The 27810-nt window shown below is 38.2% G+C and overlaps 3 protein-coding genes across 4 annotated transcripts; 2 read left to right on the forward strand and 1 right to left on the reverse strand.

Annotated features, from left to right (window-relative positions):
* Window positions 1-476: 476 nt before the first annotated feature.
* snapin (SNAP associated protein) lies at window positions 477-3670 on the reverse strand. Its single transcript, XM_067411764.1, has 4 exons — window positions 3416-3670; window positions 3073-3119; window positions 1574-1692; window positions 477-1491 (listed from the first exon to the last, which is right to left on the reverse strand). The coding sequence occupies exons 1-4, from the start codon at window positions 3529-3531 to the stop codon at window positions 1384-1386; spliced, it is 390 nt and encodes a 129-aa protein (XP_067267865.1). The 5' UTR covers window positions 3532-3670; the 3' UTR covers window positions 477-1383.
* A 489-nt stretch (window positions 3671-4159) lies between these two features.
* chtopa (chromatin target of PRMT1a) lies at window positions 4160-11845 on the forward strand. 2 transcript variants are annotated; one of them, XM_067411855.1, is made up of 6 exons: window positions 4160-4450; window positions 5108-5554; window positions 7714-7864; window positions 8101-8278; window positions 10748-10882; window positions 11009-11845. In XM_067411855.1, the coding sequence occupies exons 3-6, from the start codon at window positions 7724-7726 to the stop codon at window positions 11206-11208; spliced, it is 654 nt and encodes a 217-aa protein (XP_067267956.1). In that variant the 5' UTR covers window positions 4160-4450; window positions 5108-5554; window positions 7714-7723; the 3' UTR covers window positions 11209-11845. The 2 variants fall into 2 exon arrangements, with proteins under 2 accessions (XP_067267956.1, XP_067267955.1); XM_067411854.1 differs by having other exon boundaries at window positions 5108-5199; window positions 11009-11843.
* A 1017-nt stretch (window positions 11846-12862) lies between these two features.
* Window positions 12863-26943, forward strand: matcap2 (microtubule associated tyrosine carboxypeptidase 2). Its single transcript, XM_067361350.1, has 7 exons — window positions 12863-12917; window positions 16343-17010; window positions 22350-22493; window positions 23858-23990; window positions 25927-26232; window positions 26330-26427; window positions 26594-26943. Exons 1-7 carry the CDS (start codon window positions 12890-12892, stop codon window positions 26786-26788), a joined length of 1572 nt encoding a protein of 523 aa, XP_067217451.1. The 5' UTR covers window positions 12863-12889; the 3' UTR covers window positions 26789-26943.
* The last annotated feature ends 867 nt before the right edge of the window (window positions 26944-27810 follow it).

Raw genomic sequence — 27810 nt, forward strand, 5'->3', positions numbered from 1 at the left:
AAAAAAGTTATATTTTGGCAAATGTTAAAGCCCTTTCACATCAAAAGTGAAGTGAATAAGCCTCAGGCTGAAGGAAATGCATATTTACATATGCACAGTAGAGAGCGCAGCTCAAACAAACCTTTCACCTGTGCTGCCATTCTGGATTAAAGAATAGGATATACAGGAGAAGGAATTTCAAAACTATTATTTGTAAATCACACAACACCTCTGCACTTTATTTCTCTCAACATGGGGACAGTAGAGCTTTTTTTCAATAAATGTGAAAAAATAACTTATATTTTTTTTATAAATTAAAAAAGTAATGTTACTTTACTAGTTACTTGAAAAAGTAATCTGATTACATAACCCGTTACTTGTAATGCCTTACCCCCAATATTGCTCAGTACTTATTTAAGTACAATGTAACTACATCACCTTAAAATAAAGTGTAACCTTATAAATAAATGAACAGTAACATCAATGTCAAAGAATATTATCCAGTCTTCAGAAGACTTTATTTGTAGAAAGTCTTTTTTACATTTCAAATGTTTAAAAAGTTTTCATTGTTTTCTTAAAGGGATAGTTGACCCAATTTGTGACATTTTATCTCACAATTCTGACTTTTTTGTCTTGCAATTGCGTTTACATCTCACAATTATGCCTTTTTTCTCAAAACTGTGAGACATAAACTCGCAATTGCGAGTCACAGAAGTCCATATTGCGAGAAATAAACTCGCAATTGCAAGTTATAGTCAAAATTGTGAGATATAAACACGCAACTGCGAGTTATAGTCAGAATTGAGATATAAGCTTGCAATTGCGAGAAAAATGGTCAGAATTGAGATAAAAAGTCACAATTACATTTTGTATTTTTATTATTATTATTATTATGTGACAGACACAAGCTTGCATATAAAACCAAGAAAAAAAAATATGGTAATAAAATAATTCACTAAACTGCTAAGTGTGGATCATTTCCAGCAAAAAAAGTACAATGATCTGCTCTCACTGACTAAATCAAGACTGGCAGGAGATTTCCTTATCTGGTACATTAAACTGGATACTATCTCTGACAGTACTGATAAATCATTTTATACATTTGCAAATAATTAGCAAATCCACAGCACTGCAATATAAGAGCATTTTTCAGCATCAGTTACACTCATACAGACAAATCCTTTTATTCAAAAAGTCATATGTTCAACAAATAAATGAGTGCATATTTACACTGCTGTCTCCCTGACTACTCTTAAATGAACGGACATTAATTCTGCTGTAGCAGTGCTTTGCATAGCCCAGTGCCCTTTAACAATGTGAGGAAGATTCTGCAAATCTACAGCGTTGGTCCTTGGCATTGAGCACAGTGTAATGGTGCATTCCCAAAATGTGAGATTCAGGACATCATGGTTTGCTAGGAGAGCGTGGAGTAAATGCTCCAGATGCCTCAAGCATGGTCTTCCTGCGTGCTGTCTCCTTAGCAACATTATGGTTCAACCTCCGCAAACGTTCCTGGAATAAAGATTTGAGAAGATGAAGTAGAAAATACCAAACAATACTGTGCATGATGACTCAAAGACTCTGTCTCTTTTACCTGGGCATTCTGGAGTATGTTATTGACAAGCACCACTCTTCTCCTGGCATTAAGAAGTTTTTTAACATATGGGTCTAAGTCTAGTGCCACCTTCTGGTGTTCGTTGATCCTACACAACTCTGCAGAAGAAATGTGCACACATAGCATACATGAGATGACACAATATTCATGAATTCTGCAAAAATGGGAAGGAGAATTGTATTGTATATATTTTGTAATGTGGATGGATTGCTAAATGTGTATCCTGTTAATTTTATTTATCCTTTTAATGAAATTTCCCAGTAAAGAATTACTGGGAAAAGTCCATATTGTAGTACACTAAAAAAAAAAATAATAATAATAATAATAATAATAATAATAATATGCACATTTGTATGTATACAGTAACGGTACATTTAATTTTGTAGCATTGTGTTAGATGTAAACAGAAAATTCATGTTTGCATGTCAAGTTCTACACATTTCCTGGATTCATACAGTGAACAAAAACAAAATGCCACAAAATGACATCCAGACAAGCTCTATGCTTCCAACCTTCATTGGTAAGATTGAGATTAACATTTCATTACCATAGCAGGTCATTTGTCAATTAAAGGTACAATTTGTGATATTTTTTTCCGCTAGAGGTCGCTAAAAGCCTATTCAAAACAAAGGCGTAGTTTGATGACGCCAAGTTTTAGAGCGGAAACTTGGGACATGTGGTCTCCATCTCAACGGACGGTGCAAAAGAATATGGATTTGAGTCTGGAATAACTCATGTTCGTGGATGCGATTACTAACGTTACTGTAGTATGAAGCAGAGCAGGACCGAGTGTTGTGGAGATGAACGAGGAGCTGGAGCGATTGATCAACACACGCCTCACGAGCAGCAGGGCTTTTATTATGACACAGTCGCCGGCGCCGCTTCCGCTTTTCCGGTCATGAGTTTACGGGAGCTGTCCTTGTCGACAGAACCAGCGGCAGATGGTAAACAGTAATTACGTTCCATAAATAAGTAACACAATCCACCATAAAACGTGCAAGAAGTAAATAAGGAACTGCTTGAAGCAAGCTGGTGGTTTGCTGGACGCTAGACTCTACTTCCGCATTTGTCCACGGCACTGTTGTCATGTGGTTTCTACGTCAGTAAAGGCGGTAACAAAGGTAACTGACGTCATTGACAGGCGACTGCACTGCCCCGTGTCACTGTTTAGAAAGGGAATTTTCTCATGATTTACAAGTCGTTGAAAACATTAGAGATATTGTTAGTAATCAGCTGGACAAAATATATAACACTAGCTTAGTGTTTTTTTGATATTTTACTGCAAAAATTTTACATATTGTACCTTTAAGCAGACATCACATCATGCCATATTATAGATATTTACAGAACATACATGTATGTTTGACCAGTTTTGATAAGGGAAAGGATAATTTTGCTTGTGATGGCTCACACACCTAAAAAGGTTTAGCAGTTGTTAATATTATGACATTCATAATATTATGGTCATACCAACTTACCAGATGCCAAATTATCAATGTGTTCCCTAAGTTCCACTTGGCTTTCTCTGTGAAGATAAATTTACAGTATATTGTAAACGATATAGCCGTCAATATTTTGAACACTTAATTCATGACTGTGAATCGTATCTTAAAAGCATGAATCGTGCGATAGTCCTAAAAGTAACAAACGAATAATTGAACGTCATTGTTTTACATGGAGTAAATGGTCACAAGCATCTCTGAGTCACAAGACCTGTCATGTTGACAGTAATTAGCATGCTAGCAAACAGAACTGCCCATTCTAAATTAAACATTTCTTGGTTTTAAAAAAAAAACACATACGTTTCACAAAATATACTACCTGACTGAGTGCACATGTAAGTCAAGTTGCTGGACCGCGGGTCTCAGGAGGTCCAGCAAACCCTCCGCGAGAGCATCTTTCCCAGATGGGGTTTCCACCACTGCTAACGCTGCCATCTTTACTGAGCTTTGATTTTATACAACAGTCACTGCGCCTTTTACACATATTATGATATGTATATTAAAACGGCGACAGTACATGAACAATGTGATGATTTGTAAATCAGCGAATCTCCAAGTGTGCGTCCATTCTGCGTCACACGCATATGGCTGTGTTCAAATACACTAGCGTACTGCTGTACTTACGCAGTATACATGTGATGTATACTGTAGAAATAGCTGGGTAACTGACACAAAATTTCAAGCAGTAAAATGTATATTGTATACGCTCACGTACAGTCATATAATTTAATATTAATTTTTCACAGTATACATTGTAGGATGGGGATCCTTCGCACAAGGATGATTATTTTGGGGGGTTCTTGGCATCGTATATATATATATATGTGTGTGTGTTTATATTGGGTTATACGACATGCAATATCTGTAAAAAAAAATGTAATTTAAAATGGTTAAAACTTCAACTTTACTTAAAAAAGGCTCAGAGTACCTAAATATATCGTTTCCCTTGTACATTTATATACCCTAGTAGCCTACTAGTTGGAAGTATGCTATTTACCACACACCCTTTTACGCTAAAATCTCGCGATATCTGACGTAGTAAGTAGTGCTCCATTTTCCGAGCTCGCGCAGTTGTTAGCACCATTTTGTGATGAATGAGGGGAGGGTAACGTAGGCCGATAGAGTTGCAGATTAAAGTGAATTGGTGTTAAGTAACCTATTCTGTGGGATATAGCTTTGTTTTTAGTTCTTAAATATATTTAGAAGTGTGACGATAGTTGTACAATTTTTGGGCGTCAAATAGGGAATTTTTGAGTGGGGATTTTGTCGAGTCAGTCAGCTTCTTCAGCGACGCGCTAGCTCCACAGCTAACAGATCTGCCCTGACTCAACTGCACGAATCGTCCAGAGAAAAGGTAAGTTAATATATTTTAATTCTTAATACATTTTAAATATGTCTTAAACATTAATGAATATGGTATTGAATTGGTTAATTTGTAAACACGAAAGAGTTTTGTGTGAGTTACGGTGATATTACTAGGGTGGTGAACAGTCAGTTATGCAAGTAACGTAAGTTACATGAAACCGGTAAAACTCGTTGTTGCTTTTTCCATGTTGACGCCTGGTATGGATAACAAAGTGTTTTAAAACCTTTCTGCTAAAAACATTTTTGGTCCTCATTTGTACTGGCAGCCTTCCAGCATGCTACAAACTCTACAAAAGTTATTTCTTTTAAAAGTATTGTTAAAACAGGGTATAAAAAGAAACATAATGACTTAATAGCAACGAAATATTTTCCAATTAATTTTTTAGACCTATTCATAATATAAATTTTCACTTTTCAAAACGAGTCTTTATACAAGAATCTATATAGATGGCATTTAAATTTTAGAATGGGGGTTCCTCACACGAAGGTGATCACATTTGGGTGTTTGTGGCATATGAAAGTCAAATTGTTTGGTTTTAAAATGCAGCCAATTTATTACAATTTGTATCTGACATCCTTGTGTCTGTCTGAAACTTTCACTTTCGTTTCATGCAGTTATGTTACATCTGCTGTGTTTCCTCTACAGGAGAGATCCCTGCAAGTCTGAAGAAACATGAGTGCCCCTTCTTCTCAAAAAGTTGTGCTGAAAAGCACCACCAAGGTGTCCCTGAATGAGCGGTGAGGCGCTACGCATCCTGACAGCATTATCTCAAGGCCAGGGGGAAAAGCATACAGAGATAACTAAGGCATGAAGCCTCAAGACACGTGTACTATGGAGGTCATTGAGGGGGAGACATCAGATCTGACATGGACGCTAGACTGCCCGCACGGTGTGCTCTGCTTACCCAACATGACGGCGGTTACTTGAGTCTGTGTAAAAGATCTAATAATGTGCCATGTTTGGCGAGGCGTCACTTGCGTAAGCAGCGCACACCTGGAGGTGAGAGGGTAATGGTGGTGAGGTAAGCCGACTGCACGAGTTCACTGCAGAAGAGCATCCTCGGCCATGGGAATGAGTTGATAGTGCAGGATGGTATGTGTGCCATCCATATTTCTTGCCCTCTCTCACACAAAACACACTCTCTCTCTCTTAGATGACCTTTTTCTGCTCCTTTGCGTTTCTCAATTTCTCTCTGTCTATGGAATAAAGGTGCCCAGTCCATACTTAGACGTGACCTGTCCCCCAACCCCCTTCCCTTCTTCTCAGAAGAAGCGTCCTACAGAACAATGTACCAGGTCACGGTCTTGGTTGTAAGTGGCTGGGTGGCCGGACACCCCTCTAGCCCTGGGCCAACTCACCGTGTGGTGTCTCGGACTGATGACATCACAGTAGGTTGATGGTGGCCTGTAAGTGGCAATCACTCTGAAAGAAATCTACCTGCCTCTTTTCTGTTTAAGGCTACATCTACATTAATCCGGATACATGGTGTTTTTATTTCAAAACGCTCTACACTCACACTAGTGTTTCCGAAAGTTGCTTGTCCACACTGAACCGTTGAGAAATGCTAAAATCGTCTTATTGCATTTGCATAAAATTCAATAAAAGCTCAGTGAGATGATACCGACAGAACCTATTCAGATGCTATTCTTCTGGCACAATCATTTTATTAGCACAATATCTCAACATTTACTGGTGTGTTCAGGTTGCACTCAAAATTAAGATTCCGTGTATGGTCTAAAATGCAATTGCCCTCATGTTTTGCCACAGGACAGCAATTTTCTTTCTTAACAAGAACGTAGTATGAAGACTGTACAAAGTAATGTTTTTGACACGTGCTGGCAAAATGAGTCACAATGAGCAAATTTTCAAAAATTAGTTATTCTCACATTCTCTATTAAAAAAACCTTCAAAATGATGTATTTGTTGGAATTTGACAAAAAAAAAATGACTGAGCTACACCTGCTTGAAGTCGATAGTCAGCAAAGTCAATTTTGAGAAAAATTGAGTTTTCTGAAGGCTATCAAAATCACCTAGCAACCATACCTTTAAAATCCCTGTTAATAACATGAAATTTGGCACAAACCAAGTCAAAACCCATATCTATAGTGTGTGAAATTTTATATATATATACTTTTTTTTTTCCCCTCCATGATTCCACAATTGTTTGATTAACATTAGTGAAATGGACAGCCTGTATATTAAGACCTACTGTATCACACACATCTAATATAATGTTACATATCAGATGTTTTTCCCTAACACTTAGCTAAACATTCACTTAAGACATAGCTGATCATTTTTTGCGTGAATACTGAATACTCGCCTAGACTTTTTTGAAATGCTGTAATTGTGTATACACGTAGATCGGGATTGCACGCTAAGAGGTGTCTTGGTATGTGTGCACGCGTCAGATCTGTCAGTCAGCGTAAGATCATTTTGTTTACATCAGCATGAATTTGAAAATCACAGTTCAATGGTTCAGAATTCATGCCATCGTGAATTCGCTATGAATATTCACAAAGTTGGAATGCTGCGCTTTACAACAAATACAGTCTTGTGCTGAGGGAAGCGCCAGTCGTCCAGAAGGGAGCAGAGAAAACTGCATTTTTTATCGTCAAAGGAAAGGTACTACTTCAGAAAATGTACAAATAAAGATACTTTTAGATATTCTATTGCTATTTGGAGCATTGGGCTCTATAGACAAATGCTTAATGAACTTGTTTTTATGAAAACCTCAATTTCAACCAACATTGACATTTTTCAATTGTTTTGCCTGTAGCTCGAAATTAGCCCGTGCGCGTTCTGACTCATTTGGCCAGCACGGGTCACACATTTAACACATTCGGTTTTCAAAAGGCCCCATTTTCGCAGGACAGATGTTGTGTCGGTGTGAACGGAAGGTCAAAACATAGAAGGAAAAGATGTTCTCAAATGTATCTGGATTAATGTAGATGTAGCCTCTGTCTTCTCTTCTGCCATCCCTGTGTTCTCGAAACCATATTATAGGCGTTCATTTTAAACCAAACTACTGATTTGTTGGGGTGTCTCCATATGTAACGGAGAGAGAGAGTAAATAACAGCGTGTGTGGTCTAAAAAGGGCATTCACTAGATTGCTACACGATCCGCTGTAGCTGCGTCCATGCTGTGTGAAATGATTTGATTTGGAACCCTCCTTTCCTCGTATCCCCCTTTCCCCCATCTTTCTCTCTCTCTCTCTCTCTACCCTCCTTCTTCTGTTGTATCCCAAAAGCTTCACAAACATGCTGAAGAATAAGCAGCCGACAGTGAGTAGCATCCGGGCAACCATGCAGCAGCAGCACATGGCCAGCGCACGCAACCGCCGGCTCGCTCAGCAGATGGAGAACAGGCCCTCTGTGCAGGCTGCCCTGCAGCACAAACAGGTAAGTAATGAAATGCACAGAGACGACTAAATCAACTGATGGCTGAATCATTAATCTGAAATCGCGTAACTGCATGCTTGTTCAGTTCAGACTTCATTCTAGAAACACTTTTTCTTGCTCATGTTTCTGTATTCTTCAGTACAATACAGATAGGTTACGGAAGCCATTTAATGCTGACTTTAAATGTGTTAATGTGATTTTCCTAATAAAGGAACAATTCTTTATACCACCTGTAGAGCCTGAAGCAGCGACTTGGGAAGAGCAACATCCAGGCCAGACTGGGTCGGCCCATTGGCTCATTGATGCCGGGCGGTGGCAGAGGACGAGGTTTTCCCGGAGGATTGCGTGGAGCTGGACGAGGACTGCGAGGAAGAGCGAGAGGCGGTCCCATGAGAGGATCACTCTCTCTTAGAGGTGACAAACAGTCTTTACTAGGGATTAGGGCTTCCCTCGACTAAAGATTTTTCTAGTTGACTAGTTGTCGTTCAATTAAGTGATTAATCGCATGTGTATATTAATAAGCCATTTAAATCATAATAATGAGCCTTTAATTGCCTGTATATAATACCTAGCCAAACCACTGCTGAAGCTCACGCATAAAGCTTGTCACAGCACACCAGCAAAAGTAATGATTATGAATGTTATGAAAAACGGCAGAGAGACTGTCTAAACATTTGAATAAATTGATAATGTTTTGTGTTTTCGGCTGCAGAGATTAAGTTGGCAATGCTGACTTGTCATCTCCGCAGTAGTGGATATCAATAAAAGTAGATGTATTACTTGTATTATCTGTAAGATAAGATTAGATGTATTATCTGTAAGACCAAAAATTGAGCACTTTAAGTTGTTTCCACTGTTATCAGGAAAAAAATGCAAGTGATCGCACCAGCGCCTTGTGCAGTAAAGTGCGCTATACTTAAGCGTCCACACAAACACTTGGATATGCACTTAACACATTTATCTAGGTTAATGTTAGAGCAAGCAGCCATGCAAAGGTGCTGCTAACATGTTTCAAATAAGCCATATTTGAGGTTAAGTGATGATTTCCTGCCCGACATACTGTAATTACCATAAGGAGGTTCTTTTCTGACCAATAACATTTTTGGTCGACTAATCCTCTTCTAGATGACTTAACGATTAGTTTATTATTAGGGGGCAGCCCTACTAGGGATGCACCAAATTTTCTGCCACCTAAAGTTATCAGTCAAAAATGGCATTTCCGGTTTTTGGCCAAAAGAGAGAAACGGCTGAAAATATATGCAGCCCCTCAGTGTTCAGCTCTCAAGTTTCGCTCTAGCCATTATCACTGTGTGGTGTGACACTGTTTTATGCATGTGCGCTTGGCTCAGTTGCTCATGGCCCATGAAAACGCTCGTGTACCGCTCATGCTCATCTGAAAAGCAAAAAGTCTGCTCAAATAATGCGCCGACATAATTTCTATGTAGTAGTATATTTGTTACTGTTTGCAATAGCCTTACTGTTTTGCAACATGGTGTGGAATAGTTGTATAATTGGTCAAAAAATAAATCTGATTCTGTTGAATACAACCAAATAAAGTATATATTAATATTTAATATTAACATATTTTCTGTCCAATTTTAGTGTTACTTTAAATAAAAGTATGGGTATTTTATTGGCTTGCTTTTTTTTTTTTTTTTTTAGTATCAATAAAATGATTGAATTTCATTAATAAGGCTAATATTAATAGTTAAACAACAACAAAAAAAAGCTCATTTAAAATTAGAAATCATTTTTAAAAAGCATTGTTTTCGGCCAAGTGCATCCAGAATTTTCAGTTTCGGCCCAGAATTTTCATTTCGGTGCATCCCTAGTCTTTTTATGACACTACTGATTTTTTTTTTTTTTTGTTTTGTTTTCTCCACTATAAAGCTTCCTTTTCTGTAGGTGTAGTGTCAGCTTCTTAACATGTCAAAGGAAATTTGTTCTTCATTTGGCGTTGTCAATCATTGCAGTACAGCTGATGCTTTAAAATGGTAATGTTCTTCAGTAGTTTAGTCACCCTCCTTCTAAACTTTGACATGCTGATTGAGCTAAACTGTCATTTTATAGCTGTTGGGAGAACCCCTGGTGTCGTGCTAGATTTGTAGTTCCTGCACCTGTTGTGCAGCCTCTAGGTGGTAACCGAAGGAGACAGCTGAGCCTACTTTACTGTTTCCCTAAGCAATGTAGATGATTAAGAGGTTGTTTTTCAGCTATAATGAAATTAATAGTATCTACTTGTAATTTTGTCCACTTGACTCATTGTCTCCCCTAAAGTCTCTTTTAGCTATTGAGAGAAGTGCATCTATGTTACCATTAGTAGACATGACATGGGCCAACTATGATCCCAACTTACTTGACATTGCAGGTCCTTAGATGTGACTGTCAAGTCGCCTTTATTTATATAGCGCTTTATATAATACAGATTGTTTCAAAGCAGCTTCACAGTACTAAACAGGAAAATAAAGATTCAGTGATGCAAATGGAGTTCAATTCTGTTGTAAAGCAGCTCTAAAAAGAAAGTGTGATTGTTCAGCGGAGGTCATTTCAGTGTTAGTTTCATTCAATAAAATATGAAATTAGTTAAATTTAGCTACTAAATGGTTCTAGAAAAAAACGGTAATTTCATCGCCCAGCATCATGGATGCGTACATCACAATGTTGATACTGAAATCATGAATTGTGCAGCCATACCTTAAATCAGTTGTAAAATTACTCTTTTATAGTATTTCAACTTGTTACTTACCAAGAATATAGGCATGGAAGCTGCCATGGCATTATAACACCAACCAACCAACACTGATTGTATTCTTATGCCTTCTGCATTCTGAAAGTATTTTTCCCGTTAATTTTCCTTTGGTGAAATGATTGTTTATTTCTTAGGTGCAGGTCAAATGAGAGGTAGGGGTGGTCCTGGACGCATCGGTCTCCGTCGAGGCATGCGTCAGCGCGGAGGAGCTACAGGACGAGGAGCTTTGGGTGGCCGAGGCGCAGCACGTGGAGCCGCTGGAGGAAGAGGTAAGAAGTGCCGCCGCTGATGTATAATACTGCTAGATTGCCTAAACATAGAAAAGTTTTTGCCAGTTAGTGTTTTCTGTATTGCTCTTGCATGCTTAAATGTTTGTCTCAATGGTTCTCTCTTAGGCCGTGGAGGTCTGAGAGGTCGAGGAGGGTTTGCTGGAAGAGGTCGTGGACGCGGCAGAGGCCGAGGAGCAGGTCGTCCCATCGTCACACGTGAGCAGTTGGATAACCAGCTTGATGCTTACATGTCCAAGACCAAGGGCCATCTGGATGCTGAGTTGGATGCATATATGGCCCAGGCAGACCCCGAGAGCATGGAGTAACTGCAACTGAGCTGAGGGCAGCTCCCCAAAGATCTGCAAATAATAGACTGAGTGACAACAGACAGAACCATTGAAGCTGTTGCTCTTGGACACTCCCTGATGAGACACTTAAACTTGAAGTTTGTACAAAGTTATGTACCCATCCTAGTTATGTTCAAACATCTGTGAGTCACTGCTACTCACATTTCCTAAACTGAATACTGTACCGTCATACAGCCTCGCAACAACTTGTGGTTCTAAAAGGTCCTCTTAGAAAAGTTTTGGCCGTGAAGTGAAGGAAAAAATGTTTTTTTCCATTGAACTATAATAATAGAGATTGTACTTGACATGAGATTGGCCGAAATTCTGAAAATGATGCAATGAATGAGGAACTGTGAACTCTAAGCAGTGACATTTGATCATCTGGTGGTAAAACATGGTTTATATGGATGAACTGATATTAATTACAGTAATGTTCTACAATTGTCATTTACCTTTTATTATTGTATTTTTATTGTTTTAAAAAGTAGAACTTTTACTCAGTATACACGATCTTGATATGTCATTTTTTGTCAATGTCATAAAAGATGTTTTAAAAGTATATTGTAACCCACAACCTTTTTTTTTTTTTTTTTTGGCTCAAATAAATCTTGGCCAATGAGAGATCTGTGCTTGAAGTGATTTTCCAAACAATATTACCAACATTACATTTCTGGACATTTTCTAATATTCAAATCTGTTTTGTGGTTCAGAATTAACTTTTTTTTTTTTCCTCCCCTTTTTGAAATAATGGAGCCTTTTATGGAAGTGTCTTGCAACCTTCAAATGTTCAATATCTCCACTAGATGGAGGTAAAATGCTGCCGATTGTACCCTTTTTTTTTTTTTTTTTTTTTTTTTTTTTTTTTATAAAGCATAATTTATATTTTAATAATTTAAAGCTTCTGGGGAGTATGGATGCCTGCATGCACAATTAATGAGGACTTTGGATGGTCCAAGTGTCTAATTCTGTTCAGTAGTCTATAAATATCACAAATATTAAATATTGTTTCAATATACAGTACACAGGAGTGTTGTAGCCTTAAAAAACATGAGAACAGAACTTAACCAAAGTGTTAAATAGAAATGATTAATTAAAACATAAAACAATGTCATAATAGTTATAAAATGTTTTTGAAAATTAATGACATTTAAGAGATACTGTATGAAAAATTTCAACTGAACTATCAGGGAAGGCATTTTGTCTTTGTATTAAGTATAGCCTAATTATTTGAAAGTAAAATTATTTAACTTAATGTATTTACAGCGTGGTCAGAACTGTGACTTGTTTTATTAAATACACTATTTAATCTTTTATTTAAAAGTATTAATTCAATAAAATATGAATTCACAGATTATAGGCGCACGACAGAAGCATCTTCGAAACGGAACTGACGTTTTGGGGGCTGACGTTGACAGCGCACCATGGCAACGCTCTTATGCGCTCGCTCAGTGTACACCGAAGCAGCTGTTCTGTCGGAGATTGCCCGCGCTCAGATCTTACAAGCGGAGATTTGCGAACTACAGCATTACTCGGTGCTGGACGTATGCAAGATATTATCACAGTATCACTGGATATTCGTCGTGTCGTTTGGGCGCTTTATTATTTTAAATAAAAACATTTGCTTTACGGTGAAAAGTTGAGGCTTCACAGCGCGAGCGAGATGATGCTTGAATCGATTGAAGTTACAGGTGAGTCTGTCAGTATATGCTAATGTGAAAACACAATGTTATTCAATGTTATTCAATGTTATTGCATAATGACCCACTGCTTTATGGAACTGAAGTGCATATTTAATTAAAATGTGATTCCTTAGAATGAATTGCAGGGAGACTTGTGTGAACTTGAAAGGAACTGATTTCATAGACTATAGGCTATTTACCAAAATGAATGAGAAAAAGGGTGAAAGGTTTGTGTCTAATGCACTGAGATTCAAACATTAGTTTAGTGTGTTCAAATGTGCTTTTCAATTTAACTTTTGCATGCTACATCAGCCAATGAAGCCCCAAAGATATTAACATAACGTTACACAGACAGTTTTATGTGCTTCTTGGCTAGTTTGGCTCTCAGATGCTGAGGCGGTGGTCCTTCTACTTCAGTGCACCTGTCAGAGCTGTTCTCTGTTGAAGCGTGGGATCATTTTGCAGAGGCATGTGCCATTGAGTTGCCTGACATAACTGAATGTATCCTTAGTCTATCCTCCTGAGATTTAAGCAATTACATTCAATGATTTTGCAGATACTTTTATCCAAAGCGACAAATGAAAGCCTGCAGGATCACTGAATGTAGGGAGGGCATGATTGTCCAGAAGTACATATGCTGAATGGGAAATAGTATTTGTTTTGAGTTCTAATATAGGATTAACCTGGTCCATGAAGTCAACTCACTGACTAGACAGTGAAAGAGCTGCTTACAACAAGCTTCATTTCACTATGCTGTTCGGATCTGTTTCTCGTCTTCTGTTGAAGTCAAGGGTAAGTGGGCAAAGGAGATTTTGTTTCCAGGGAAATGGGGACGCAACACTGAACTGACAATGGCGGGACTGGTCTCAAATTTAAGAGTAGTTGTATTTCCTTTACTTGAAATTCCACCTGGTGCTCTCAGCTCTTCCCTCATAATATATTTCACAGTACAAGTGGCTGTGATACTGTGAATATAGTAACAGCTAAACCATTGCTAGGCACATTCACAAAATAAGTATTGTTGTATTAGTACTCGAAAAAGACTGGAGTTCTCTGTCAGCCCACACCACAGGAAGTCTACCATCCTCCTCACATCACCATTGGTGGGACAGAACTGAAAACAGTTCATCGCTTCAACTACTTGGAAAGCGTCATTTCGATGGATGCCATGGTCGATAAAGAAATTGACAGTAGGCTAGGAAAGGCCAACAGGACATAAAATATACCGGAAAAACAAGCACCTGAACAGTAAAAAGAACAAGTGCAGTCTCCAAATCATCCTTAACATTCACTGGTTTGATTTTGTTGCGAATACTGAAATCTTACAATCATTTCTCAGATTTGCGTACATGTGATTCATAGAATGAATGTACACACAGAAAACGGGCGTACGCCTCTCTTTCATATGTGAAATCTATAAATCATTCTCTGCGTTGTAAATGACACCTAATTAATGTCATTTACATAAAAAATATCACCAGTCATCGTCCAAATCTCGTGCACTACGGTGAACTTGCTACTAGTCATCGTGACAAATGAGCACTAATGAAGGGGTTTAAAGAAGAAAACCCTTGGTATGTGTCAAATTGACCACCACCAATGGTCTGCATTAGCCTCCGATCACATAGCCTGGAGACATACCATTCACCCAGTTATCAACTGCTTTGATTCATTCTTGAAGACAACAGAGCTTGAAGAAAAATTGTGTCACTGCAGCACCAAACTTAAAACAGTCTTTCTCTTGTAGTCTGTGGCGGAAATGTCTCGCATTGGCCTCGTCATACATAAAACGCAGACAACCACCTTCCTAATTCTTCATTCGCAAATTAAAGCCATATAGTACTCGAGACCAGGGGCCTCATTTATTAAATGTTGCATAGAAACCGTCCTACATTTGATCTTACGATAATTTCTCAAATGTGTGTATGCATGATTCAGAGAACGAAAGTATGCACAAAAAACATGCGTACGCCTCTCTTCCAGATATGAAATTTATAAATCGCAAATGATCTTGAAATAGTGCGCAGCTTCATGGTTCCACCTTGTAAACCCGCCTATTAATTAATGTCATTAACATATAAAAAGCACCAGTCAATCTCTAAATCCGTTACTTGAGAATCACGAGCTGGAAAAATTGCAAACATTTCCCAATACTCCAAGGGCCTCATTTATAAAATGTTGCGCAGAAACCGTCCTAAATTTGATCTTACGATCATTTCTCAGATGTGCGTACGTGTGATTCAAAGAATGAATGTACACACAGAAAACAAGCGTACGCCTCTCTTTCAGATGTGAAATCTATAAATCAGTTCTCCGTGTTGTAAACGAAACCTAATTAATGTCATTTACATATAAAAGATCACCAGTCATCGTCCAAATCCTTTAATTTAGAATGACCAGCTGCAAGAATAGCTTAGATTTCCAAAAACCTGCAGTAATCTGACAAAGACTGTTTTTATAAATATGAGCATTGGCGCTTTATAAGTGAGGCTCTGACTCTCTACCACAAGGAAAAGTGTGTACGTCTGCTTAGACCCTGACATGGCGCTAAGCACTTTTCCATGTTTTTATAAATTTGAACGTTTGTGTGGATTTTAGCATACGCACACTCTAAGTTCAAATCTGTGCGTCAAACGTTTGATAAATGAGACCCCAAATTTTCATGCTCTTGGTCTTGTCATGGACACTAGAGCATTTGGTCTTGACTCGGATGGGATCCTCTTCTGGTCTCGGACTTTACTCTGACATGATCCTCTTTTGGTTACGGACTTGACTTGAATGTAGCCCTTGTCTTGGACTTGACAAGGAAAATACAATTTGTGTCTCGATCTTAGACATGACCCTCTTGCGGTCTCATCCATGACTCGGACATGATCCACTTCTGGTCTTAGACTCGACTCAGATACAGCCCTCTTTTAGTCTCAGTCTTCATTTGGACACAACCCTCTTCTGGTCTCTGTGATGACTCAGATGTGACCTCTTCTGGTCTCTGTGATGACTCGGATGTGACCTCTTCTGGTCTCTGTGATGACTCGGATGTGACCTCTTCTGGTCTCTGTGATGACTCGGATGTGACCTCTTCTGGTCTCTGTGATGACTCGGATGTGACCTCTTCTGGTCTCTGTGATGACTCGGATGTGACCTCTTCTGGTCTCGCTCTTGGCTCTGACTTAGACTCAAACTTAATCTCTGCCTGGACTCGAATGAGCTGGTCTCAACTACAACACTGAAATATATTATAACACATCCTTGAGTATATATTGTATATGTATATTGTTTTTTTAATGGTTTCTAGAAAATAAAAATATCAAAGAAGCATGACCCACATAGGTTTTTTTCTTCAAGCCATAGTCCTGTTATGCCTCATTGTCAAAGAGCCACTAGAGAATTGAAAAGACTACTCTAGAATTCCATCTTGTGATATTTCCTTCCAGAACTCCTCCATTGGCCAGGGCTGGAAACATCTAAGAGTTGTGTCCTGAGCCCCATGGAGAAGCCTGTGAGCCCCAGTCAGCTGCGTCTGGAGCGCATACCCTCTGGCGTTCTAAAGGACTTGTTTAACACGGCCACCAGCAGCTACAACACACTGCTGCAGAAAGAGTCAGATACTCAGGAGAGCCCTAAAAGCTCCTCCTACAAGTGCCCCAAAAGAGTCTCCACGGCAACGCATCGTGACAGACCCCTGCCGACCCTTGCGCCTCTCACAATGAGTGGGCTGGCTTTTGGTTGCAGAGACACCAGGCACGCTCAGTCTGTGTTCTCCTGTTTCTCCACCAACAGTTCCAAGCAAACAAACAGCATCACTGTGCTGGGAAGTGCCATCCGTCTGTCTCCGTGCCCCATCTCCAGGCCCAAAAACGGCTGCCCGGCTGGCACAAAACTCCCGCAGCTTTCCAAAGTGCTCCCTACGGCACGTGATGGAGAGAACTCAGTCAAGAAGCTGTGCATCCTCTCTGCCATAAAGCCATCCAACGTGGAGAAAGAGAAGGCCAGGTTTTTCAAATCAGACTTTAAATACAACCCTCAGTTTGAGTACAGCAATCCTCTGCCTCCACAAGTACTAGCAAAGCACAGCAATGCTTCAGACCGGTTCCTCACACAGGTAAGTGCACATACTCTCATAAATATCATATTAAGAGCTTATTTCATATCAATAAAGACATTTTTTGTTCACTGTAACTTGTGGTATCCATCATAATCTAGTCATATGCACAATGTGAGGATGAATGATTTCCCCATGCAGATTCTGGTTGAAGTCGGTCACACAAATTTGCCACCCTGACCAACAGAATGGATTTTTTTTTGGCCACTGCACCACAAGTGTGCAAACAAATGCTTGTCCAATGCCTTGCAATTGCACAGTCCCATTGTACATACTTAACACGTGTTCCTGCATTCGTGTGGCGATAACAAACCCCAGTACTCTAGGGGTCAATAGCATTTCCTTCAGTGGTTTTCCTTCTGTATTGACCAACAAGAATGTAAATCATACTTGTCGCATTATGATTGCATTTTGAAACATGTCATGTGAAAATCGTGTGAGATCATGCTAACTAGAAGTGATTACATTCATGAACTTGCATAGATTATGTTTTGGGCCCTATACTAGTATGCACTAAAAGTATAAACTTCACTAGCATGCCATTATTAGGACATAGTACATATTGCATTTTCAACTTGCACACACGTTTGCATTTGCATGGAAGCGTTAACATTTAGCTAATTTCATTACCCTAAAATTAATAATTACTTGATTAAAGATTCATATTCTTTGCCACTTTTTACAACTGATAAAGTCAATGGAGAACCATCCCAACCACATAGTCTTCCATTGTGCAAGGGGTGGGTAATAATAGATTGAAAATTATGCACTGTTGCACACTTCAAAAACTAGCCAAATAATAATCTGGCAACATGTTCTCCAACCAATACGCCTATATAGGTCATTTGTTACTTCCCTGAAATATGACCCATAGGAGCGTTTACTAAAGTTGCGCCCCTATCGACAACAGGACACTTTCATTTTAATGCATTGTTCCCTTTTATCTGCATCATATTTCGGGTTTCGTGTAGCTCAATTGGCAGAGCTTTGAATATATAACAATATGTAATCATGCAATCATTGGTTCGATCCCAGGGAATGCTTGTGCTCATAAAGTGTATATGCACTATAAATCACTAAGGTTAGGTTTAGGGGTGGGGTGGGTGTAGTCGTTGATAAAAAAAAAAAAAGGGTTTTGCTATATGGAAATAGGACAAATGGTGTAAAAAGTCCACACATTGCATTTAAATGAACACGCATTTTGATTGGTAACGACAGTCATACATCATTTCATGACGACAGACGTAACACGACACTGTCATTAATTTTATTACAGCTAGAGGGCGCATGACTTTAAAACGTAAATATATAGGTCGTAATAAGTTGGTTGAAAACGGGGGGTACGTGAGGTGACAAAAGGGGGTACGCGAACAAAATGCTGAGTAGTTCATTTAATTCTACATTAAAATAATATTAAAATAGAGCATGTATTTCTAACTGCCAAACTGTCGTAAATCCAGTACATTCAATCAAATTACCTCATCATTTGCAGTCAAAAATGACTGTATCCACACAAGCAGAATGCATATGATAGATTGCGTGCAGAATCTGCTGCCTTAAATCGCACTAAATTACTGTCGTTCTCAACAGTGCACCTTTGTAAAAGTGGGGATTTAGCACTTACTTGCATGAAGAACAAATATAGACACAGATAATGAATTAATTTCGATTTAAGACTCAAACTTTCTCCGGTACAAAAAAATACCTTGTGTGAGTTCTTGTATTTAATGATGATAACGAGCAAGAATGCAGTTGTTCCCAAATATCCACATGACTGCAAACGTGACATTATTATACAACAGGTCAAAAAATAAAACGTACATTTTAAACACAGTACTGTCAGTATTTACTCTATGTTGCAATGAAATAATAACGAAAACCACAGCAGAAATACAACACAGGTCTGTGTTTCGCGAACAATTCTGCGGCTTTGAACGAATTGTGAGAGTCGATTCAATGATTCATTCACAGCCACTTGCTTCGTTACTGAATGAATGACTCGATGACTCACTCATAAAAACAGTGACTCGCTGCCACCTACTGGCGGTTTTAGTTTAATATTTAAAAGTTTTACTTGGTTTTACCATCATTGCATATTTCTCTATTGAACATTTTTATTTAAAACATTATTTATTTTATAAAGTTATTCATAAAGGTAAAAAAAATGCACTGGAAAATCAATTTAGGGGACAAATATTGTCCCTTAATGGTAAAGGTGTGACTGCAGTCGAAGTGGAAGAGAGGGAGTACACGGAAGGTAGGGCTGGGCGATATATCGCATGTGATTGTCACGCGCATTTTGTCAGTAAAGCCGGTTCCCTGATTGCCGCTAAATTGCCATCACCTGCTTTCAAATGAAGCGGCATTTAATAGACAGAGCCGTAGTTCACTGATAAGCCACGCAAAATCACGTTCATTATCGAAGGAGATACATCTGCGATATGAACGCGATATTGCATGGCTTATCAGTGATCTACGGCTCTGTCTATTAAAAGCCGCTCCATTTGAAAGCAGGTGATGGCGATCAGGGAACCGGCTTTACTGACAAAATGCGCGTGACAATCGCATGCGAAATACCGCCCAGCCCTAGCGGAAGGATGGTAATGCCTTCAGGGGGTACTCTACGCTAAAAAGTTTGGGAACCACTGGCTTAGAGGTAAAAGGTATGAAGTACCTTTGCAGCAGTATACTGTTAGCGAACATCCCAACACCACCCACCCGCTGCTGGGAGCGACGTTTACATGAATATATAAACACGTGCTGTGCACTTTCCTCAACAACAAAATAAACACAGAACAATTCAGAGTCAATGACAATGGCAGTGGAAGAAAACAGCAGTTCAGAAAGCATCTGACCGTAGCAATTTGGATGTTTGCATGAATTTGGCACTCCAATGGTCAAATCAAGTTTATTTCGCACTTTATACAATGTCTTGCAAGCAGCATTACAGTATTAAACTTGAAAAAACAGTATCAGTGTCGCTTTCAATGAGAATTACAACTTTAAAGACAATGAGAATACCTCAGAGCACACCTACCTATTACGTAATGGCCACTGACCAGTGGTAGTTCAAAGGCGTTTACCAGCCAGAGCTACATTTTCTGAAAGCTTTACTTGTGATGTGGTATGCACTAATGCTACTCTATTTAAGATGGCTAGTATTCAAGTTGAGATGCAACCTTTAAGTAATTAACAAATGCTATTATGTCAAATGGCTTTATTGTCTTTTATTGCTCGCTTTGCTTTAAGAAGTATTTGGGAGAGAATTAGCAGATGTACATAAGTACTCTGCCATGTTTGTCTGAGATCTCTGAGCTGACCTGGCCTGAACTTGGTTAAAGTGCTGTAGTGTGCCAACAGTCACAGCAAATCTGCCATCAAGGTCTTTATTTCATTCTCTCCCACGTTCTGCCACATTTAGCACTTGTGTTTATTTCCTGTCATCCTTTTATGCTGATCTCTACTGCAAGGCTTTGTGCTAGTTACTTTCATTCACGTCCCGCAAGGTCACCATCTTCTAAATGAAATGAAATTGAATCACTCCTGAAAAAAAACCTTCTGATTCTGTAGTTCTGTACTATAAATCTGGATTAAGTTAGAAACAGGTGCATTACCTTTATAGCTGCATATGAGACTGAGATCCAGCAGCTTAAAGCAATGTGCTACATTTGTATGTTTTGCCGACAACACAATCAGACTAATAAACCACTTTGAAGGATAAAGAGTTAATTCATTAAATTTAATTCATTTTCCCGCTAGCTATTAATATAGCCAACACAGAGAGGGAGTTTGGAAAGGGGTTACAGAGCACTTTGTAAATTGTGTCAGAGATCCCACGATAGTTTTCCTGGCACAACTGGCTGCCAAATCCAATAACAACAACATAGCAAGTTATATTTTACCAGCAGGTTATAGATAATGTTTAAAAGAAAGTATAGTGGCTGTGTTAGACTTTTGTGTGCTGGAACAGAGAATGAATGGAGTCATTTCAGACCATTATATTGATTATCTCAGAGTGCTGAGTTCACTGTGGATCACCCTCAGGCATGTCCTGACGGATCACAAATCAGTTCTCATAAATCCACACGCACAGCCCCAGAGCCTCAACTGTGGCCTAGTTATTTACTGAGGTCTATACATTTATGACATAACAATTCAGCATTATCGAGTCATGCTTCTGCAAGCATGTCTTATTTCACTTGTGCAGCCAGTGTTTCATCCCGAAGCACAAACAGCAAAGACAACAACAAACACAAAGAGTAGCAAATATCAGTCCAACTATAATTCTAAAGCTAAAAAGGGAATTCTAAAAGGGAACCTTATTTGCTTTGGCTACAAAAGGTGATCTTAAATACCTTGTTACTATGCTTGTTGAAAAATGGATTTTAGTAAAATTATCATAACCTTTTAACACATGACTGGTAATCTCTAATCAGTGTTGCCAAGTCTGCGGTTTTCCAGCGGAATTGGTCTACTTTTACACTGTTGCTGCGGGTTGTTTTTCATGTCCACGGGTTGAATTGACCCAAAATAACGTGATATTTAGTCCCTGGAATGCATATTTTACCAGGGGAGCCCCGCCAAAAAAACCCTGAAATGCCATTGGGCTACTTTTGAGAAGCAATTGGGCAGGTTCTGTTGTGAAAACCTGGCAACCTTGTGTCTAATTCATTGGTTCTCAACATTTTTGACTCAAAGGCCCCCCATTATCAAACACAATATTCTAAGGCCCCCTTTACATATGCTGTATTAATATAAAATGGTTAATTAAATGAATAATAATAAATTAACAAGGATTCTTTCTGTGATTCCAGAGGTTATGTCTGTATCCCAGAACTGTATGTTTTTCTGTGAAAACAATAGTTATTGAGGGCAAATAAAAGGAAAATTATTTTAGTTTACATCTTGATTTTATGTTTTTATATTTTTTGTATTTTAATTTAGATTAAAGTTATATTTAAAATGTATTCATTTAAAAACTACTATCTTGCGGACCCTTGTAAGTTTGCTAGGGTCCCCTAGTGGGCCCCTGCTACCTTTCTGAAGGCAGCATTTTATCCTAACGTATAAATACACATTAATTAGCATTATAGCTATAAATTAAATATATTAACACTTTTCCAAAATAATCATTTAAAGTTTTGTAAAGTAAATTTACATTAGAATCACTTCTCAAATTGACAAGGGGGTACCTGTTTTTCAACAGAATGACCTCTGGCATAGACAGGGAACCATCTAAACCATCAATGAGCCCTTGCTTTGCTGAATTTATTTTTGTTCTAAAATGTTCTATAAGTTGCCTCCTATTGCCTATCACTGAGTGCTTGCTGATATCTCAGGCTGTGAGGATCATGGAGTTGGCCCTACAGAAGTACGGCTCCTATGAGAAGTTTGAGCAGGCTACAGGAGGAAACCTCCTCACCAAGACCCGCATCTGGTACCACGTCAAAAAATACATGGAGAAGGAAGGATGCATAGGAGAGGTGAGAGAGTGTGATAATTAGAAAGAAATGTTTAGATGGATATTCAAAGATTTTAACTGCCCTTTTAAAGGGTTGGTTCACCCAAAAATATAATTTCTGTCATTAATTACTCACCCTCATGTCGTTCCACATGTCGTGTAAGACCTTTGTTCATCTTCATAACACAAATTAAGATATTTTTGATGAAATCCAAGAGGTTTTTTATCCTCAATAGAAAGCAACAAAATTACCATATTCAAGGTCCAGAAAGGTAGTAAAAAACTTTGTTAAAATATACAATGTGATTGCAGTGGTTCAACCTTAATATTATGAAGCGACGAGAATACTTTTTGTGCGTGAAAACAAAACAAAAATAACAGATTCATCTCTCCCCTATCATTCTCCTACGCTATTTTTATTGCAGTGCTTCCAGGTTGTACGTCTGAACGCCGACTCCGTGGCCGACGCCTTTTGAGCAGCACGACGCATTCGTTTGATGCTGACGCAGGAGCTGGCCAATACTGAGCCGGCGTTCAGATGTAAACATGGAAGCGCTGGACTGCGTTCATTGCGTCAACTGCGTAAGAGTCTGACAGAGAAGAAATTGTTGAATAAAGTCATTATTTTTGTTTTATATTTGCACACAAAAAGAATTCTCGTCGCTTGATAACATTAAGGTTGAACCACTGTAGTCACGTTGACTATTTTAGCAATGTCTTTAACAATACCTTTCTGGACCTTGAATGATGGTAATTACATTGCTTTAAAAGGGGGATAAAAACTTTGGATTTCATCAGAAATATCTTAATTTGTGTTCTGAAGATTAACAAAGCTCTTACTGACATGAGGGTGAGTAAATAATGACAGAAATTTCATTTTGGGTGAACTATAAAATTAGAGAAACATACAAGACAATGTACACAAACGTTTAAAAGCTTGGGGTCAGTAAGATTTTTATGTTTGTGAAATAAGTTGTTATGCTCACCATTTGATCAAAATACAGTAAAAACAGTAATACTGTCAAATATTACAATTTAAAATAACTTTTCTATTTTACATGATTTCACACAATCCTTCAGTAATCATTCTAATATGCTGATTTGCTGCTCAAAACAGTTGAAAACAGTTACTGTTATATTTTTGTGGATTTTTTTAAGATTCTTTAATAAATAAAAAAAGTTCAAAAGAACAGCATTTATTTGAAAGAATCTTTTGTAACATTATGAATGTCATTACTGTCACTTTTGGATCAATTTATTGCATCCTTGCTAAATAAAATTATTTCAAAACAAATCTTACTGACCTTAATATTTTGAATGGTAGTGTAGTTTTTTTTAGTTTTTTTTCCGAGCATTATGAAGTTTAAATCTAGAATCTCTCTGTAGATCGTGGTTCATCTTACTGATGACCTCCTGTCCAGAGCGTCTATGACTGTGGTGAACAGCAGACCTACACTGACCATTAACATCTCTACTGCTAGAGAGCAGTGGCTGGAGGGGATGCTGAGGCATGAAATCGGTGTGTGTTTATCTGTATGCATCTGATAGTCAGTTGAGGCTCATATTACATAACTGAATAGAATAGTGAGACCCATTCAAGACTTTCATGGTCCACCAGCTCCACTCTCTTGTGTTCTGTACTTTGGATCGTGTCTCGGTCACCCCGTGAAAATCAGCCATCCGTGTCGGCACCAGCTTGTGTTCCTGCTGTCAGGGACTATTACACCCAGAGCGTATCAGAGCTCAGTGTCAGGACCACAGTAATTACACTCCCACGCTGTGTGTTCTCTGTCTCCTTCACTTTCTCTGCACAAAATTCAGTTTACCATAAATGCTTGCTGGTACATTCGGCAGTACACTTTAACCATATTTCAAAGACAACAGAAGTAATATATATATATAATATATAAGTGTGAACTGAATGTTTTGTTCTCAGACTCTTAATTACATGTTAATAGCAATTAAATGAAAATATATTAGCTATCATTATAGTACATGCAATAAGCTGAACTTTTTAGAACTTTCTAAAACTTTTTAGAGTTTTTTGACCCACTGAAATAGGACTTAAATACATCTTCATTTGTAATCTCATTACTTCTATTGACTATGGTTAAAGTGTACTGCTGAATGTAATAATGCACATCAAATGCAATAATAATCAAAATGTAAAATTAAATAGCACTCTAAAATGTTAAAGTACTTTACTTTAGTATGTTAGTCGACACATCCAAATAAGTGTACTTCTTTAAAGACAAATGATTTTTAAAACACAATGATTCAAAATTTAAGTAGTATTAGTAAAAGTAGTACTTTAAAGTAATACTTTTAATTTGAAATTATTACAAAGTGTACATAAGCGTGTTAAGAAACAGTCATAAAAATGTACTCTCTTTAAGTACCCTTAAGTGGACTTTTACTTATTTTCTGCAAGTACATTTTGTTAAAAATATACTTTTACAAGTTGAAGTACACTACAAGTGCAATTAAAGGGTTAGTTCACCCAAAAAATGAAAATTCTGTCATTTATTACTCACCCTCATGCCGTTCCACACCTGTAAAACCTTTGTTAATCTTCAGAACACAAATTAAGATATTTTAGTTGAAATCCGATGGCTCCGTGAGGCCTCCATAGGGAGCAATGGACACTTCCTCTCTCAAGATCCAGAAAGGTACTAAAAACATATTTAAATCAGTTCATGTGAGTACAGTGGTTCAATATTAATATTATAAAGTGACGAGAATATTTTTGGAGCGCCAGAAAAAATTAAATAATGACTTATTTAGTGATGGCCGATTTCAAAACACTGCTTTAGGAAGCTTCGGAGCACAAATGAATCAGTGTGTCAAATCTGCTGTTCGGAGCGCCAAAGTCACGTGATTTCAGCCGTTGGCAGTTTGACACGCGATCTGAATCATGATTCGATATGCTGATTCATAGCGCTCCGAATCTTCCTGAAGCAGTGTTTTGAAATCGGCCATCACTAAATAAGTCGTTATTTTGTTTTTTTGGCACTCCAAAAATATTCTCGTCACTTTATAATATTAATATTGAACCACTGTACTCACATGAACTGATTTAAATATGTTTTTAGTACCTTTATGGATCTTGAGAGAGGAAGTGTCCATTGCTCCCTATGGAGGCCTCACGGAGCTATCGGATTTCAACTAAAATATCTTAATTTGGGTTCTGAAGATTAACGAAGGTCTTACGGGTGTGGAACGGCATGAAGGTAAGTAATAAATGACAGAATTTTCATTTTTGGGTGAACTAACCCTTTAAGCACACTTCTTTTTCACAAGGGTAGACCGCAATGAGCTTAATCTAGGATCTTGGTAACTATTAATAATTAATACTTATTATAAATCTATTAATTTTGATCTTCTTTTGATCTTTAATTTTGATAAAGTTACAGATTGTTCTGATATTTAATTGGTGAAGTAAATCTTTGGCTCAGGTACGCACTACTTCCGCGGCATCAACAACAGTCACCAGCCGTGGGGCAGCTGCGGGGGCAGAAAGAAACATGGTCTGCGGCCGATCAACCCCACTGAAGAGGGTCTGGCAAGTATCCACAGTGTGCTCTTCCGCAAGGACCCCACCCTGTGGCGCGCCGCCCTGCTCTACTACACAGTCTACCAGGCAAGCCGCATGTCCTTCTCACAGCTGTTTCACAACCTGGGCCGATTCGTCCATGACCCCAACACACGTTGGGACTACTGCGTCAGAGCCAAACGAGGACAGACGGACACGGCACTTCCAGGTACCACATCCTGATTGTCAGAAATACGGACTTAATAACGTCTCACAGAACTATCATTGTGTTTATACATGTAAATAATAAAATGTTTGTTCTTAAGGTTGTTTCAGTAAAGACCAGGTTTATCTAGATGGCATCCTGAAGATCCTCAGACACAGAGACAAGATTGATTTCCAGCTGCTAATGGCTCTGGGAAAGGTTAGTTTGAAGTCAACATTCAAAACTAACCTTTATTAGATAAACAAAGTGTTACGCCCAAAACACACTCTATTTCAGAATGCATAAAATCGTCAGACTTTTGTGTGTGTGTGTGTGTGTGTGTGTGTGTGTGTGTGTGTGTGTGTGTGTGTGTGTGGTTGTCCAGGTGTCTTATGAGGATGTGGAGCGTCTGAAGGGTGTGGCTCTGATGGATCATGTGCGGATTCCTCATTTCCTGCAGGACCAAGTGCGCTACACAGAGCAGCTTCATAAAATCATGGAGGTCAATCAGTTAACCGATGAAGAGCTGTGCTTGATTATTCCTGAACATGTGACCTTTGATGGAAGGTTGTGTTGTTAGATAGGAAAGAGCTGGAGTGTTAATGGGTGAATCTCACAAACCTGTCAAGGTCATATTTCACTTAAAAAACTAAAGAAAGAAAGACCAAATTAAATATTTTTGTATTTTTAGGTTGTTTTATGGCCCTTTCCGACTTCCAATTCTTGTAATTCTCATACCCCAATTGACATAAATGTACAAAAATCTCATTCTGATTACTGTAATGTAAAGATTAATTATATTATATTAGAATTACCATTAACAATAAAAAAAAAATAATAATAAATATATATAATATATTAAAATATATATAATTGGCAAAATTACTAATGTTTCAATGAAAAAAATATCAATAGTACACTTTTTTTTACTAATTTTGATTTTAGGGCATCATGTGACCCTGACATGTTTTCATGCGTTTCACCCTGGGGAGGATTGGAAAATAAAGATATCAGTCTATATAAGGACCTGTGGAGCTTTATTTGCTTTTCTCTGGTAAATGTTAAACTTTTTTTAGGGAGCATTAAGACCCTTCCGAAGGTTCTCATGATGTGTGTGTTGTCCTTTGAGTGGATATTGAAAAGAGAGGCCAAATTACATCATTTAAAAAATGCCAAATATGTTTATATGTACTACAAGTTCTCTATTTCCTGTTTTTTTTTTTTTTTTTGTGTGTGTATGAGTTATAAACTCCTTGTGTGACATAAATGTTTACATCTTTGTGATGGCATGTATTTAAAGGGGGGTGTGGGGTGGGGGTTATCACACACAGTTTCTGCCAATCTCATGTTAATCTTGAGTACCTATAGAGTATCTCCAGATCTCCAAAAAGTCTTTAGTTTTATCATATTTATAAAAGATACATACGCTGTACCGAGTCTTTCCGAAAACATCCGAGCACCATGAGGCGTGCCGTGTGAGCGGAGCTAAAGAGTGACGAGCACGCACAGCTTTTGCACAGCTACAAGCTATCAATATTCAGCTAAACAAATATATTTAAACACGCAATACATCATCACATTATCCATGGATAACTTTTGAAT

The sequence above is a fragment of the Chanodichthys erythropterus genome, chromosome 15 (genome assembly GCF_024489055.1).
Source record: "Chanodichthys erythropterus isolate Z2021 chromosome 15, ASM2448905v1, whole genome shotgun sequence".
Lineage (NCBI taxonomy): Eukaryota > Metazoa > Chordata > Actinopteri > Cypriniformes > Xenocyprididae > Chanodichthys > Chanodichthys erythropterus.